We start from the raw sequence: 13,853 nt of genomic DNA on the forward strand, positions 1-13,853 counted from the left end.
GGCCTATGCGGGTGCCCATGGCTACTCCTTTTGTTTGGAGAAAGTGGGAGGATTGGAAAGAAAAGTTGTTCAGGGTGAGGGCCAGTTCGGTCAGTCGAAGGAGGGTGTCGGTGGAAGGGTACTGGGTGGTACGGCGGGAAAGGAAGAAGCGGAGTGCTTTGAGTCCTTCGTGATGGGGGATGGAGGTGTACAGGGACTGGATGTCCATGGTGAAGATGAGGCGTTGGGGAAGCGGAAATCCTGGAGGAGGTGGAGGGCGTGGGTGGTGTCACGAACGTAGGTGGGGAGTTCTTGGACTAATGGGGACAGGACCGTGTCGAGGTATGCCGAGATGAGTTCGTTTGGGCAGGAGCAGGCTGAGACGATGGGTCGTGCGGGGGAGTCAGGTTTGTGGATTTTGGGCAGGAGGTAGAAGCGGGCGGTGCGGGGTTGTGGGACTATGAGGTTGGAGGCGGTGGATGGGAGGTCCCCTGAGGTGATGAGGTTATGGATGGTCTGGGAGATGATGGTTTGGTGGTGGGGGATGGGGTCATGGTCAAAGGGATGGTAGGAGGAGGTATCTGCGAGCTGGCGTTTGGCCTCAGCGGTGTAAAGGTCAGTGCGCCAGACTACTACTGCGCCTCCCTTGTCAGCTGGTTTGATGGTGAGGTTGGGGTTGGAACGGAGGGAGTGGAGGGCTGCGCGTTCCGAGGGTGAGAGGTTGGAGTGGGTGGGAGGGGTGGGGGAGTTCAGGTAGCGGTTAATATTGCGGCGGCAGTTTGCTATGAAGAGGTCGAGGGCAGGTAGGAGGCCAGCACGGGGTGTCCAGGTGGACGGGGTGTGTTGGAGGTGGGAGAAGGGGTCGTCAGAGGGTGGGCGAGAGTGTTGATTGAAGGAGAAGGCACGGAGGCGAAGGCGGCGGAAGAATTGTTCGGTGTCACTCCGTGTATTGAATTCATTGACCCGAGAACGTGTGGGAACGAAGGTGAGACCTCTGCTGAGGACTGATCTTTCATCCTCAGAGAGGGGCAAGTCTGGAGGGATGGTGAACAACTGGGTATAACTCCCACACTCTTTAAAACACGGCTATCAGATCTTTTATATCCATCAAACAAGCAGGCGTAGCCTTGGTTTAACAACCAAAAGATTGCACCTTTTGTCAGTACAGCACTCCCTCAGTACTACACTTGATTATTTGTGTGCAGATCCTGCAGTTAGATTTGAACCTGGAATTTTGGGAAGAAGTAGTGACCCACTAAGCCATGGCAGGCACAATTGTGCTTGTCAGGTATCTCGTGAATATTCATTAATTCTGGGATGGATGTATGACATAAAAACGCCAATTGCTATTTGCTTTAAATTTGTTTCCGACCTGGTCTCAAAACTAGTCCCCTGTGGTAGAATTGCTAATTTACTGCCTGAACAAAACAGATATATGTAGTACCGTAGGGCATGGATCCCTAGGAAACAGCTAACGCCAATTCAGATCCACTGCTATTAATAACAACTTTGTTACACTGCAGCTAAAACTCCATAACCTGTAAAATATGCTTGCCATTCCCTCTGAATTATTTCTTTTGTACCCAATTGTATAACATCATGTAAACAATTTTTTGAAAGTCGAGAATTACAGCTGAGTTACCTATATCCAGAACTGTATCAACGTAGTCAACACTCACCCAAATTATTGATCAAGGCAACTTTCCAGAAACTTTGAATCTGTCAATCACTCCTTATTGAAGATCGTTAAATAGTACGTACAATGTATCTTTATTCCTTCCAACAGGCAGTAAGTAAACTTAAAACTAATGGTTGCCACACTGTCGGAAGAATATGGTGGCCTTGCAGGGAGTGCATTGTAAATTTACTGGAATAATAGCTGAACTCCAAAGCTTAACTGATTATGTAAGCTGGGCTTAAATGTGATGGCATTTAGGAAACTAATGAAGCTTTCAAGATTTTAAGGAGAAAGCTGGAGTAAGTAAAGAAAAACTATTTATTTCTTCTCTAAGTACAATCTAAACATTAGGACTGGACCATTTGGGAATTAAATGAGGGAACATTACCTCATTCAAAAAGAGGTTAAAGTTTTGGAGTTCTTTCCACAAATAACCAATCCTGCTAAATCAGTCATTTTTAATTTTATAGGTGACAACTCAGTTATGATCTCAAAGGCCTAACTTGCCTTTTCTTGTTCCTTTATTCATATTTAAAGGCTTCGCTATTGATTGAGAGTTCACCCAGATTTCTCCTTATGAACCTTTCATTGACATCAAATACCTGACATAACTAAGAATACCTTGATATTACCACTACTATGGCCATCCACTGTACTTATTTCATGGTTAAATGTACAGGTCATTCTGTTGCAACATGCATATCGTTGACACAAATTCTCAGTAATGCAATTGACAAATTCGGGAGACTGTGTTTCTACAGTGTGAACTTGCAATGTAATTACAGTGCCAACATTTTAAGTATGTTTCTGAAGTGCAATTTTTCTATAATACAATCATCACTTTAAAGAAGAACTGACTGTATTGCAATTCCTATTCTTAGCCCAGCACAGTTAAGTAGAAGTAGTGAGGCCTGTATGCTCAATTGTATTCATATATTTGATGTCACTGAGTAGGCCAGATCAAAAGGGAACATAATTTCCTGAAGTCAAGTAAAGCCCCCCTGTGGGATTCATGTGAAAAGTATGCTTTGAAGCAGTTTCTCTCATGATCAGGGTATCAATTTTGAAATGTTGATTAAATAAGTACAATGCATACAATACTTCATTTTGAGGTATTGTGTTACCTTGTTCCCCAATTCTGGAGTTGGGAGCTCCTCCATCAAGAACTGAAAAACAGCAGTTTATGTTTTATAAAGCACCTGAAATGTAGCAAAAAAGAAGTCCAAAAGTGCTTCACAGGAGTGTAATGAGACAAAAATTGATGTTAGTTAATTTAAACATTTGGAAGTGACTAAATGCTTGGTTTTAAAGGAGAGGTTTTAAGGAGTGACTTGAGAAGAAGGCAGAAAGGCGTGGCATCTTGACAGTTGAGGTTACAGTTACCAATGGTGAGGCAACAAAACTGGACTGCACAAATGCTTAGAATTCAAGAGACAAATGGTTTCTGGAGGGTTGCCTGACTTGATGATCTTAAGAGATGAGAGCTGAAACCTTTTGATAGACAAATTATAATACAGGACCCTCCCTATTTGTTAGTTGTGGTAATACAGGCCATGGCAGCTATAATTTTACATCTCAATTCAAAATAATCAATCTGCTTTAGTTCAGATATGTTTTACACCGTACATTTTGGGTTAGATTAGATAGCCATATAGTTTCTAAGGTCAGGCAGCATCTAGGGAACAGGAGAATCGACGTTTCAGGCATTAGTCCTTCTTCCTGAAGAAGGGCTAATGCCCGAAACGTCGATTCTCCTGTTCCCTAGATGCTGCCTGACCTGCTGCGCTTCTCCAGCAACACATTTCCATCTCTGATCTCCAGCATCTGCAGACCTCATTTTCTCTTCTATATAGTTTCTAATAATGTTATCCTCAGGAGGTCAATATAGAGCCAGCTAAGCATGTGGGAAGGCTGCTTCTTCCTGATGTTGACTGTTTTAACTCTCAGGCTTTATTATCAAAGTCAGGCCCAACTCTCACCTGATGTTGGCGAAACTTGAGGGTAGAAGTAGGGCAGAGAGGCAGGACAATTATCTGTGGGAATTTTTCTTAACAATGAGTTGTTTGGGGTGGAGTAGGTTTTGCAACCAAACACTGCCAAAGCCAAGGGAGGAAAAGTTTGCCATAAGAGGTTTGATTTTGGAACTTGATGGAATGCCTTGAGCCTCCTAACCTGCAAGGAAATGTTTTAACTTGCATTCTTAACCCAGTACTAGACCTGTTGTTCTTTCACCTGATGCTTTTGCTAAAGTTGGCACTGGGTCCTACTATGTGATACAGCATAAAGATTGCTTTGGTGCTGAACAATCCCATCGGACCTCGATGCTTAGTAGTCCATTCTGCCCAAAGTACGCCCATTAAAGTGGGGTTCATATCGTGTGGATGATGCACCCCAAATAATTCCATCCTGAACATATCAAGTTATCACATGCCAGGTTTAATCCTCAGCATGTTTTCCAGTTTCTGTCTTGGGGATGAGATTTGTTTGTTTTTATGATTTTGAACTAAGCCTGATTGCTTTAAAGGAGGAAAAGTTTGAAATAATTTTATGCCTAATTACCTTTGTGATGAATGTGTCTAAGTTAAGCATTAATGACCTACTTAGTAGTTGTAAGTGTATTTTTAATTTGCACAAGGATTAATTAGTGACAGGGAATTATTTGTAGGTGGGATCTATTATTTTATCAAAATATAAATGCATATTGGAATTTTAATGCCAGATACTGCATTGTATTCAGATTTTTAGTGCTAAATATTGCATATTGTTTAGATTATACGAACATTGAAATGCAAATCAGAGCTTACTAGCTTTTAATAATTTATATTAAACCAAAAGGAGCACCCCTAGCTCATTGATGTCTTCAGTGTTCAAAGAAAGGCTTGAATGCAAAATTAGCTTTATAGATTCTCACAGTTTGAAGTGCAATGTCAAATTAAAATCAAAATGTTTTCTTTTGTTTGAATTCATATAATGCTTATTGCTATCAAATTTTGAATGTGTTATGGTTTACCTTTTTCTAATTTCTTCTACGATATGGAGCCTCAATCCCATCTGAGTTCAGTTTTTACAGTGAAAGGTATACAGCACAGAAACACACTTTGGTACAACTTGTCCACGCCAACCAGCCATCCCAATCTGACCAAGTCCTATTTGCCAGCATTTGGCTCATGTCCCTATAAATCCTTCATATTCATCTACCCATCCAGATGCCTTTTAAATGTTGTAACTTTATTGTGTGATTTTTGCCTACTCAAGGGAGCAGTTAATATTAAGATATCAATGTCTTATTATGTAATCTCTAATGTAAATCTCTACAGTTTAGATGATTGTACAAACAAATGTACTGATTTCAGGATTCAGTTAAAGTAGACCAATTGTTAGATTTACTTTCCCACATGTTCTTGAAAGGTATTAATTCATTTTTTATAATGGCCCCAAGAACAGTTTTATTGAAATATTGATGAATACAATCTAGAACATTAAACATTGATGCAGACTAGTGAAGAATTGAAGAGTAGTATTTCAATGATGTGGGTTCCTGGAAATTGACTAAAGACTAGAGGTTTTGTAAAAGTGAATAAAGTAAAAGAATTTTAAAACGGCCAATACCCTTGCCACATCAGGATGGTTTACTAAAATGGACTAGAAGGGTAGTAAAGTGATTTATTTCCTGAGGTCTGCCACCATTACCTTGAATAAATGTAAAGGAGTGTTTTTCAATTGTAGAAGTTGTCAAAATGAGTCAGAGTATGATCAGAACATACAGTTAAAGCCAAAGAGGACATACAATGCCTGGAAACAGGGAAAGGCAGGCATCTCTGTACTGAAGTCAGGGGAATTTTTATTAATTTGGTCCAATGTTCCTGTAACACTTGGGGTTGGTTTCAAATGGAGCTTGGTAATATTGAAATAATCAGTTTCTTGCCTCAGTATCTAAGTCAAAGAATTAGCATTCAAACAAACAGAAGGAGGGAACAAGTACAGAAAATGCTGAAGAAACTCGGCCAGTCTGACATCAGCTCTGGATTGAGAAAGAGTTGATGTTTTGAGACCAGTATGACTGTTCAGAAGAAAGCTGGAGGGATCTAATTACGACTTGGATTGAACCGTTACTTTACTTCTGAGACCTAGTTTCAAATCTTGCCCAGAGGAAGGAAATCTCTGGGCTTGATGCTGTGTGATGTTAGTTGCCTCAAAAATGTACTCATAAATACTTTCACCCAGAGAAATCACAAGATGGCAAGAATGTTAGAGATGTTTTAAAAAGCTCTTTATATTTAAAAAAAAAGTAGGGTAGAGTGGAGAAACTTCTTACTTTGTATGTAACTACTGTATTTGATCTGGAGCTACCTGATACGGCGAATGTACTATTCCCCAAGATTAATATCTCTTGCCTTAATTGGCACATACAAGATGTTTGGTGACATTGATTTGTCCACAGTTATTTGATCTTTTGAGAGATGAAATCTTCTGCAAAGATAGGTGAGAAAAAATGTTCAGGTACGTGTCTGCTGTCAGTTTTATATTCTACAGCAACTTTGTTCCATTCCATATGTACCAAACCAAAGTCCCAGGTGTAATAGAATTGTTATGATTCATTATTCAGCACAAACTCTTGGTGTATTGCTAGTCGTGATTTCCCTATTTGGGTGGAGACTTATTCCTTCCCGAGATCACCCAGTAAATTTAATTCATCTTTCTTAAAAATCTCATGGTGAATCTGAAGAAAGATTCAGAATAAACCTCTGATCTCTATAGAATTGTTACTTCAAAAACTCCAATTTCCAACTCAAGTTTTAAAATTCTACTGATCAATACTTCTTACTCAATGTTAATTGATGCCATTGGTCTGTCAATATCTTTCACGTGGAGTACCAGGTAAACCAAGATAACAAATCGTTTTTTTTTTGCCCTGTCTCTACTTAATTCATATGATGTGATGTAACCTTTAGTGGTATGTGAATATGGTAAACTAAATGTCAATTTAGTTTCAAGTTAAAAGCACTGTATTATGTTTTGATTAAGAAAATTTTGGAAGTAATGAACTTATTTAACTGAAATTGTCAACTGCAAGTGCCCATCTTAGTTCTTGATGTTTGTGATCATGAGACCTACCAATAAGACTAAGAATTCCCTTAAAACGCCCTTATTGTAAATCCATTCAGAAGGTCTTTCTTAAAAGTCATTTCTTCTGAAAGTATAAAATTTTCAGGGATTGTACAAGATGAATGAGAAAATAAAGAAGCTTTAACGCATTTTATTTTGTGACCACAGTGTATTTCTAAGTTGCATTATTAAAGCTTTGAATTTTCCTTTTTTTCTCTAAGGCTTGCAGTTTCCAGAAGCTATTTTCTGTTGATGAAGAGTTTGATGATGATGATGATGTAAGTAATTTTCTACATAATTGACATTGGAGCAGGCAATGGCTTAGTGGTACTGTCACTGAGCTGTTAATCCAGAAATGCAGGTAATGTTTTGGGGGCCCAGGTTTGAATCCCGCATGGCAGATGGTGGGTTGTAAATTCAGTTTCAAAAAAAATTAAATCAGCAATTAAGAGTATTCTTGACCATGAATTCATTGTTGATTGTCAGAAAAACACATCTTGTTCATTAATGCCCTTTTGGGAGGGAAACTGTCATCCTTACCTCGTCTGATCTGCATATGACTCCAGACCCACAGCAATGTGATTGACTCTTAACTTCCCTGTGGACCTAGCCAGCAATATCCTCATCCCACAGATTAATTTTAAAAAAACATTGAATATTTTCAATGTTTTAAAGGAAAATGTAGTCTCTTGCTATTTTCCAAATAACTTATTCAACCAGCTGTGTACACTGAAATGTTTTTAAACATCAAAACTGACTTAATTTGAGATACTGAGTGCACAATACTTATTTTAAAATGTACTACCTATTTAACCATGCTATACGGTGTGCTGATCTTGGTTTTGTATATTGGCCTATTGGACGCTTAAAGTGCAAGGTCCGAACATTTGGGCATTCTGCAGTTCTCTTGCACCAGTAGGCTGTCAAAATGGATCCTACTGGTGACTGCACAACCTGATTTTTATGAACCAAAATTTGGATATGGTTTCCATTTCAGAAGAAAGAATGTTTTTCCTATTGATAACAAATGAATATTTCTAAAATTGAATCAACTTGCATATTTAGCTATTGATTTCTCTGTTTGGAAAAACTGTCTTCTGACTAAGTTGATGTCAAAAAGACTTCAGCATGAGAAAAAAGAGACTGACTATTTGCAATTTGGAAGTGGTGACTGTTCCATTTGTGATCCTTTGGTTGGCATGCATTCATTTATTTCAGTCATTGACAATGGTGACTGGTCAAATCCGACAGCAGTCATATTTGGATTTTCACAATGTTACTGTGCTGCCAGCAGTAATTCAGGATAATCATAAGAAAACCTAGACATTAGTTGGACGTGTCTTAAAGTTATTTCTATCTTGTTAAAATATTTTCATTGTACTGCACTCATTTAATAATTCTATTTCAGTATTAGTGTGTTTTCCCCTCATACATGTTCATTGACTGTATTTCTACTTCTCATTGGTTTTATACTGATCTGTATTTTTGTATAAAACACAATGTAAAAGCATCTGAATCTTCATGTTGGTGAACAGCTGCTTCCAGTGTTTGCAATGCCCAGCACATGCAAGTCATGCCTGTTGATATGGAGTCTGTGAAACAATGGATTTCTGCTGCTGTATTCTGAAGTTTGGTTCCTTGAAGAAACTTGTGTGTTTTTACCAAGTACTGCAGAGTAGAACTCTTGACTGAAGATCAGGACATGATCGGGGTGAGGGGCAATTCGCAAAATGAACAGGGAATTTGAAAAAACCAGAAAAAGGTTGGGGTTACAGATAATTACCTAGGTATGCAAAGGATAGAAGTGATGACAACAAGGATTTTAATGCTAAGGCCATTGCTCACTAATTGGAAAGTTGGAATCAGAAATTGCAAATCAAATTTATTGTCCCTTTTAATAGAAAGGAAGACTTCCACAAAAGTTTGGAAGGAATTCAATGAACTTGCGAAATGTGGGTGTGGCAAAACAACATCAATACAGATAAATATAAGGGAGTATATATTAGTAAGAAAAAGGTCACGCACACTTTGAACACTACGTCTCTAAATTTGTAAGGGGTCTGGTATGCAAATACGCACATCATCGAAAGTATTGCTATAGGTTAATAAAGGCAGATTTTAAATTACATAGACTAGAAAAATCAACTGGAGGGGAAAGTAGTCTAGAGGAGGAATCACTGATTGTTCTCGGGGCATTTTCTTAGACCAGCATGTTATGGCGCTAATCAGAGTGCAAACTATAGAAGACCAGATTTTGACAATGAGATAGGATTAATTACTAATCTCATGAGAGCAGTCCAAGAAACAGAGACCATAACATATTTGAATTTTGCATACATTTTGGTGGGAGAAGTATGAGTTCGAGACTATATTTAAATTTAAACAAAGGCAACTGAGGGCTATGAGAGTTAACAGAAGTGAACTGGAAATTTAAGGCATAGGTCAATAGTGACATAGTGGCAAACATATGAGGGGATATTTCAGAAAATGTAGAATAGGTAAATTACAACAAATAAAAAATCTACCATCTGTGATTCAATTGAAAATTCTAAAATAGCTTCAAACTCAAAGAAAAAACATATAATTGGCTGGATAGGTTTGTTCCAATGAGACATGAGACAAGAAACTACGTCAGGTGGGAGAGCATTTCGGAGATAGTGATCACAACTCCCAGACCATAGACATGGAGAGGGATTGGACCAGATGGATGGCAAAGTATTTAATTGGGGGAAGGGGAAATACAATGCTGTTGGACAGGAAATGGGGTGCCTAAATTGGGAACAGATGTTTTTAGGGAAGTGCACGACAGAAATGTAGAAGTAATTTAGGGAGCAATTGCTAATAGTGCTGGATAGGTTTGTCCCACTGAGGCAAGGAAGGGATGGTAGGGTGAAGGAACCTTGGTGACAAGGTGTGGAACATCTAGTCAAGAGGACGAAAGAAGCTTATGTAAGGTTGAGGAAACAAGAATCAGACAGGGCTCTATAGGGTTACAAGGTGGCCAAGAAGGAACTGAAGAATGGACTTAGGAGAGCTAAAGGGAATCATGAAAAAACCTCAGTGGGTATGATTAAGGAAAACCGTGAGGAGCATAAGGGTGGCCCGAGTGAGGGTAGGGCCGATCAGGGATTGTAGAAGAAACTTGTACCTGGAGTCAGAGCAGGTAAGAGAGGCTCTTAATGAATGCTTTGCTTCAGTATTCATTAGTGAGAGAGACCTTGTCGTTTGTGAGGACAGTGTGATTTTTTTTAAAAAAGAGGATAGATAAATCCCCTGATTCAGACAGGATATACTCAAGGTTGCTACAGAAAGAGATTGCTGCACCTTTGGCAATGATCTTCGCATCCTCACTGTCCACTGGAGTAATACCAGATGGTTGGCAGGTGGCAAATGTTTTTCTCTTCAAGAAAAGGAGTAGGGATGACCCTGGGAATTACAGACCAGTCGATCTTCGTCAATGGTGGGCAAATTATTGACAGACAGGATTTATGATTACTTGGAAAAGCATGGGTTGATTAGAGATAGTCAGCATGGCTTTGAGAGGGGCAAATCATGCCCCTCACAAACCTTATTGAATTCTTTGAGGATGTGATAAAACACATTTGAGGGTAGAACAGTGGATGTGGTGTACATGATTTTAGCAAGGCATTTGATAAGATTCCCCGTTCAGAAATTAAGGAGGCATGGGATACAGGGGAATTTGGCTGTCTGGGTGGAGAATTGGCTGACCCAGAAAAGACAGAAGGTGGTAGATGGAAAGCATTCAGTCTGGAGCTCGGTGACCTCTGGAGTTCTGCAAGGATCTGTTCTGGGACCTCTGCTGTTTGTGATTTTTGTAAATGACTTGGATGAGGAAGTGGAAGGATGGATTAGTAAGTTTGCTGATGACACGAAGATTGGTGGAGTTGTGGAAGGTGTGGAGGGCTGTGTCAGTTGCAACAGGACATTGACAGGCTGCAGAACTGGGCTGATAAGTGGCAGATGAAGTTCAGCCTGGAAAAGTGTGAAGTGATTCATTTTGGAAGGTCAAATTTGAATGCAGGTTACAGGGTAAAAAGCAGGATTCTTGACAGTGTGGAGGAACAGAGAGATCTTTGGGTCCATGTCCATAGATCCCTCAAAGTTGCCACTCAAGTTGATAGCGCTGTTAAAAAGGCCTGTGGTGTGTTGGCTTTCATTAGCGGGAGGATTGAGTTTAAGAGCCGCAAAGGTACGCTGCTGAACACCTCTTACCCAAAAGTCACAAATCTGACTGCCCTGGTTGACCCATCGTCTCCACCTGCTCCCGCCCCACTAAATCTATCCCCTCATACCTTGACACCATCCTGTCCCCTTTGGTCCAGGAACTCCCCAAATACATTTGGGACACCATCCATGCCCTCCACCTCCTTCATGACTTTCATTTCCCTGGCCTCCAATGCTTCACCTTCACCATGGACATGTAATCCCTGTACACTTCCATCCACCAATGGCGATGGCCTCCAATCCTTCTGTTTGTTCCTCTCCCGCGACCCAACTAGAACCCCTCCACCGGCACACTCATTTGATTGGTGGAACTAATCCTCACCACCAGCAGAAAGAGATTTCCCTCCCCACCCCTATCAGCAGTCAGCAGAGACTACTCCCTCCATGACTCCCTCGTTAGATCCACCCCGCACCAATCCACCCTTCATTCCTGGCACAATCCCTTGCCATTGCAAGAGGTGTAAAACCTGTGTGCCCACACCGCGCCCCCCCCCCCCACTTCTGTCCAAGCCCCCAAAAGATCCTTCCACAGCTGACAGATTTTCCTACGCATCCAAACACCTCACCTACTGTGTCTGTTGCTCTCGATGTGGTCTCCTCTACATCAGGGAGCCAGGATGCCAACTCGTGGAACGTTTCAGGGAACATCGATGGAACACACACACACACCAAACAACTTCTTCACCCTGTGGCCAACCACTTCTTCAATTCACCCTCCCACTCTGCCAAGGACATGCAGGTCCTGGGCAGTCTCCGCCACCAAATCCAAGCCACCCAACCACCGGAGGAAGAACGCCTCATCTTCCCCCTGGGACCCTCCAAACATGCGGCATCAATGTCGATTTCACCATTTTCATCAACTCCCCTATCCCCACCTCATCCCAGATCCAACCCTCCAACTTGGCACTGCTTCTTGAACTGTGCTACCTGTCTATCTTCCTTCCTGCCTAACTGCTCCATCCTCTGCCCTGACCTATCACCATCACCTTTTTCCCCACCTCTCTTTCCCCCCACCCCCAACCTCCAACTACCTATCTCCTTCCCAGCTACCTATCCCCCACCCCCACACGCATGCGCTGCACACATTCCTGAGGCAAGGCTTATGCCTGAAACGTCAATTCTCCTGCTTCTTGGATACTGCCTGACCTCATGTGGTGCTGGAAAAGCACTCTTCTTTTTGGCTCTGATCTCCAGTATCTGCAGTCCTCACTTTCTCCCTGCAGCTCTACAAAGCCCTGGTTAGACCATACATGGAATATTATGTTCAGTTCTGGTTGCCTCATTATAGGAAGGATGTGGAAGCTTTAGAGAGGATGCAGAGGAGATTTACCAGGATGCTGCTTGGACAGGAGGGCATGTCTTGTCAAGAAAGTTTGAGTGAGCTGGGGCTTTTTCATTTGAGCAAAGAAGGTTGAGAGGTGATTTGATAGAGATGTACAAGATAAGAAGTATGGATAGAGACTTTATCCCTGTGTGGAATTGGCTACCACGAGGGGGCATCATTTTAAGGTGACTGGAGGAAGGGAAGATGTCAAGAGTTAGATTCTTTACACAGTGGTGTGGGTGTGTGTGTGTGTGTGTGTTGTGTTGTTAGGAGGGACATATAAGCAACCCTTGGATAAGCATGGATGATAGTCCAATAAGGGTATATAGGTTAGTTTGACCGTCGTAGGATAAAAGGTCGGCCCAACAATAGGGCCGGAGGGCCTGTACTATTCTGTTTGGACAGAACATTAAAAAACTGCAAAGAAGTACTAAAATATTAATCAGGCAGGAAAAGTCAGAGTATAGGTGAAAGTTAGCCACAAATATAAAAATAAATAGGAAAAGTTTCTTTGGAGTCAAAGTAAGTATCGGCCTTATTAGCTGGGGAATTAGTAATGGAGGATAAAAAGATGGAAGATGAATTGTACAGATATTTTGCATTGAGCTTTACCAGAGAGAATATAAATTTTTTGGAATTCTTTGGAGAAGTAACTTACACTGGTTCCTCTTTATCTAGTACATGTATTGTCTTTCAGTTTTCAGAAGGCATTTGATGTGCTACAAATAAGTCATGATTTGGAGATGTTGGTATTAGACTGAGGTGTACAAAGTTCAAAATCACACAACACCAGGTTATAGTCCAACAGAGTTTATTTGGAAGCCCTAGCATTCGGAGCACTACTCCTTCATCAGGTGGTTGGTACATCTGGTACAAGTAAAAGATCATTGTATAAGGAATAAGATATTGGAATGGATTCAAGTTTAGCTGGGTTAATAGAAAGTAAAGATGAGGAATAAGTAGATCTTTTTCAGGCTTGTAGGATGCCATGAGTAGTGTGCCACAGAGGAAGGTGCTGGGTCCTCAACTCTTTACAGTTTATATAAATCATGTTGGATGAAGGGATCGAAAGTATAGTAGCTAAGTTTGCTGCAGACAAAGATAGGAAAGTATATTGTGAAGAGGACAGAAGGAGCCGACAATAGGATATAGATAAATTCAAGTTCATGGGCAAAGCTCTGGCAAATGGATTACAAATGCAGCAAAGTATGAAATTGTCGATTTTTGGCAGAAAGAATGAATATGTCTGGATGTAGGTTTGCTCGTTGAGCTGGAAGTTTCATTTTCAGACATTTTGTCACCATACTAGGTAACATCTTCAGTGAGCCTCTGGACGAAGCACTGTTGATGATTCCTGTTTTCTATTTATATGTTTGGGTTTCTTTGGGTTGGTGATGTTGTTACCTGTGGTGATGTCATTGATGTCATTTCCTGTTATTTTTCTCGGAGTTGGTAAATCGGGTCTAAGTCGATGTGTTTGTTGATAGAGTTCTGGTTGGAATGAAACAGACGAACCAACGG

At 40.8% G+C, this 13,853-nt stretch overlaps 1 protein-coding gene across 3 annotated transcripts in view; it reads left to right on the top strand.

Annotated features, from left to right (window-relative positions):
- The window catches only part of hrob (homologous recombination factor with OB-fold), a 59,899-nt gene that overhangs the window by 7,635 nt on the left and 38,411 nt on the right, over positions 1 to 13,853 (top strand). For all 3 annotated transcript variants that reach the window (XM_043675167.1, XM_043675166.1, XM_043675164.1), the window contains exon 2: positions 6,985 to 7,041. In XM_043675167.1, the coding sequence (XP_043531102.1) occupies positions 6,985 to 7,041 (57 nt within the window). The remainder of the gene's footprint in view (positions 1 to 6,984; positions 7,042 to 13,853) is intronic.

The sequence above is a fragment of the Chiloscyllium plagiosum genome, chromosome 33, assembly GCF_004010195.1.
Source record: "Chiloscyllium plagiosum isolate BGI_BamShark_2017 chromosome 33, ASM401019v2, whole genome shotgun sequence".
Classification (NCBI taxonomy): Eukaryota; Metazoa; Chordata; class Chondrichthyes; order Orectolobiformes; family Hemiscylliidae; genus Chiloscyllium; species Chiloscyllium plagiosum.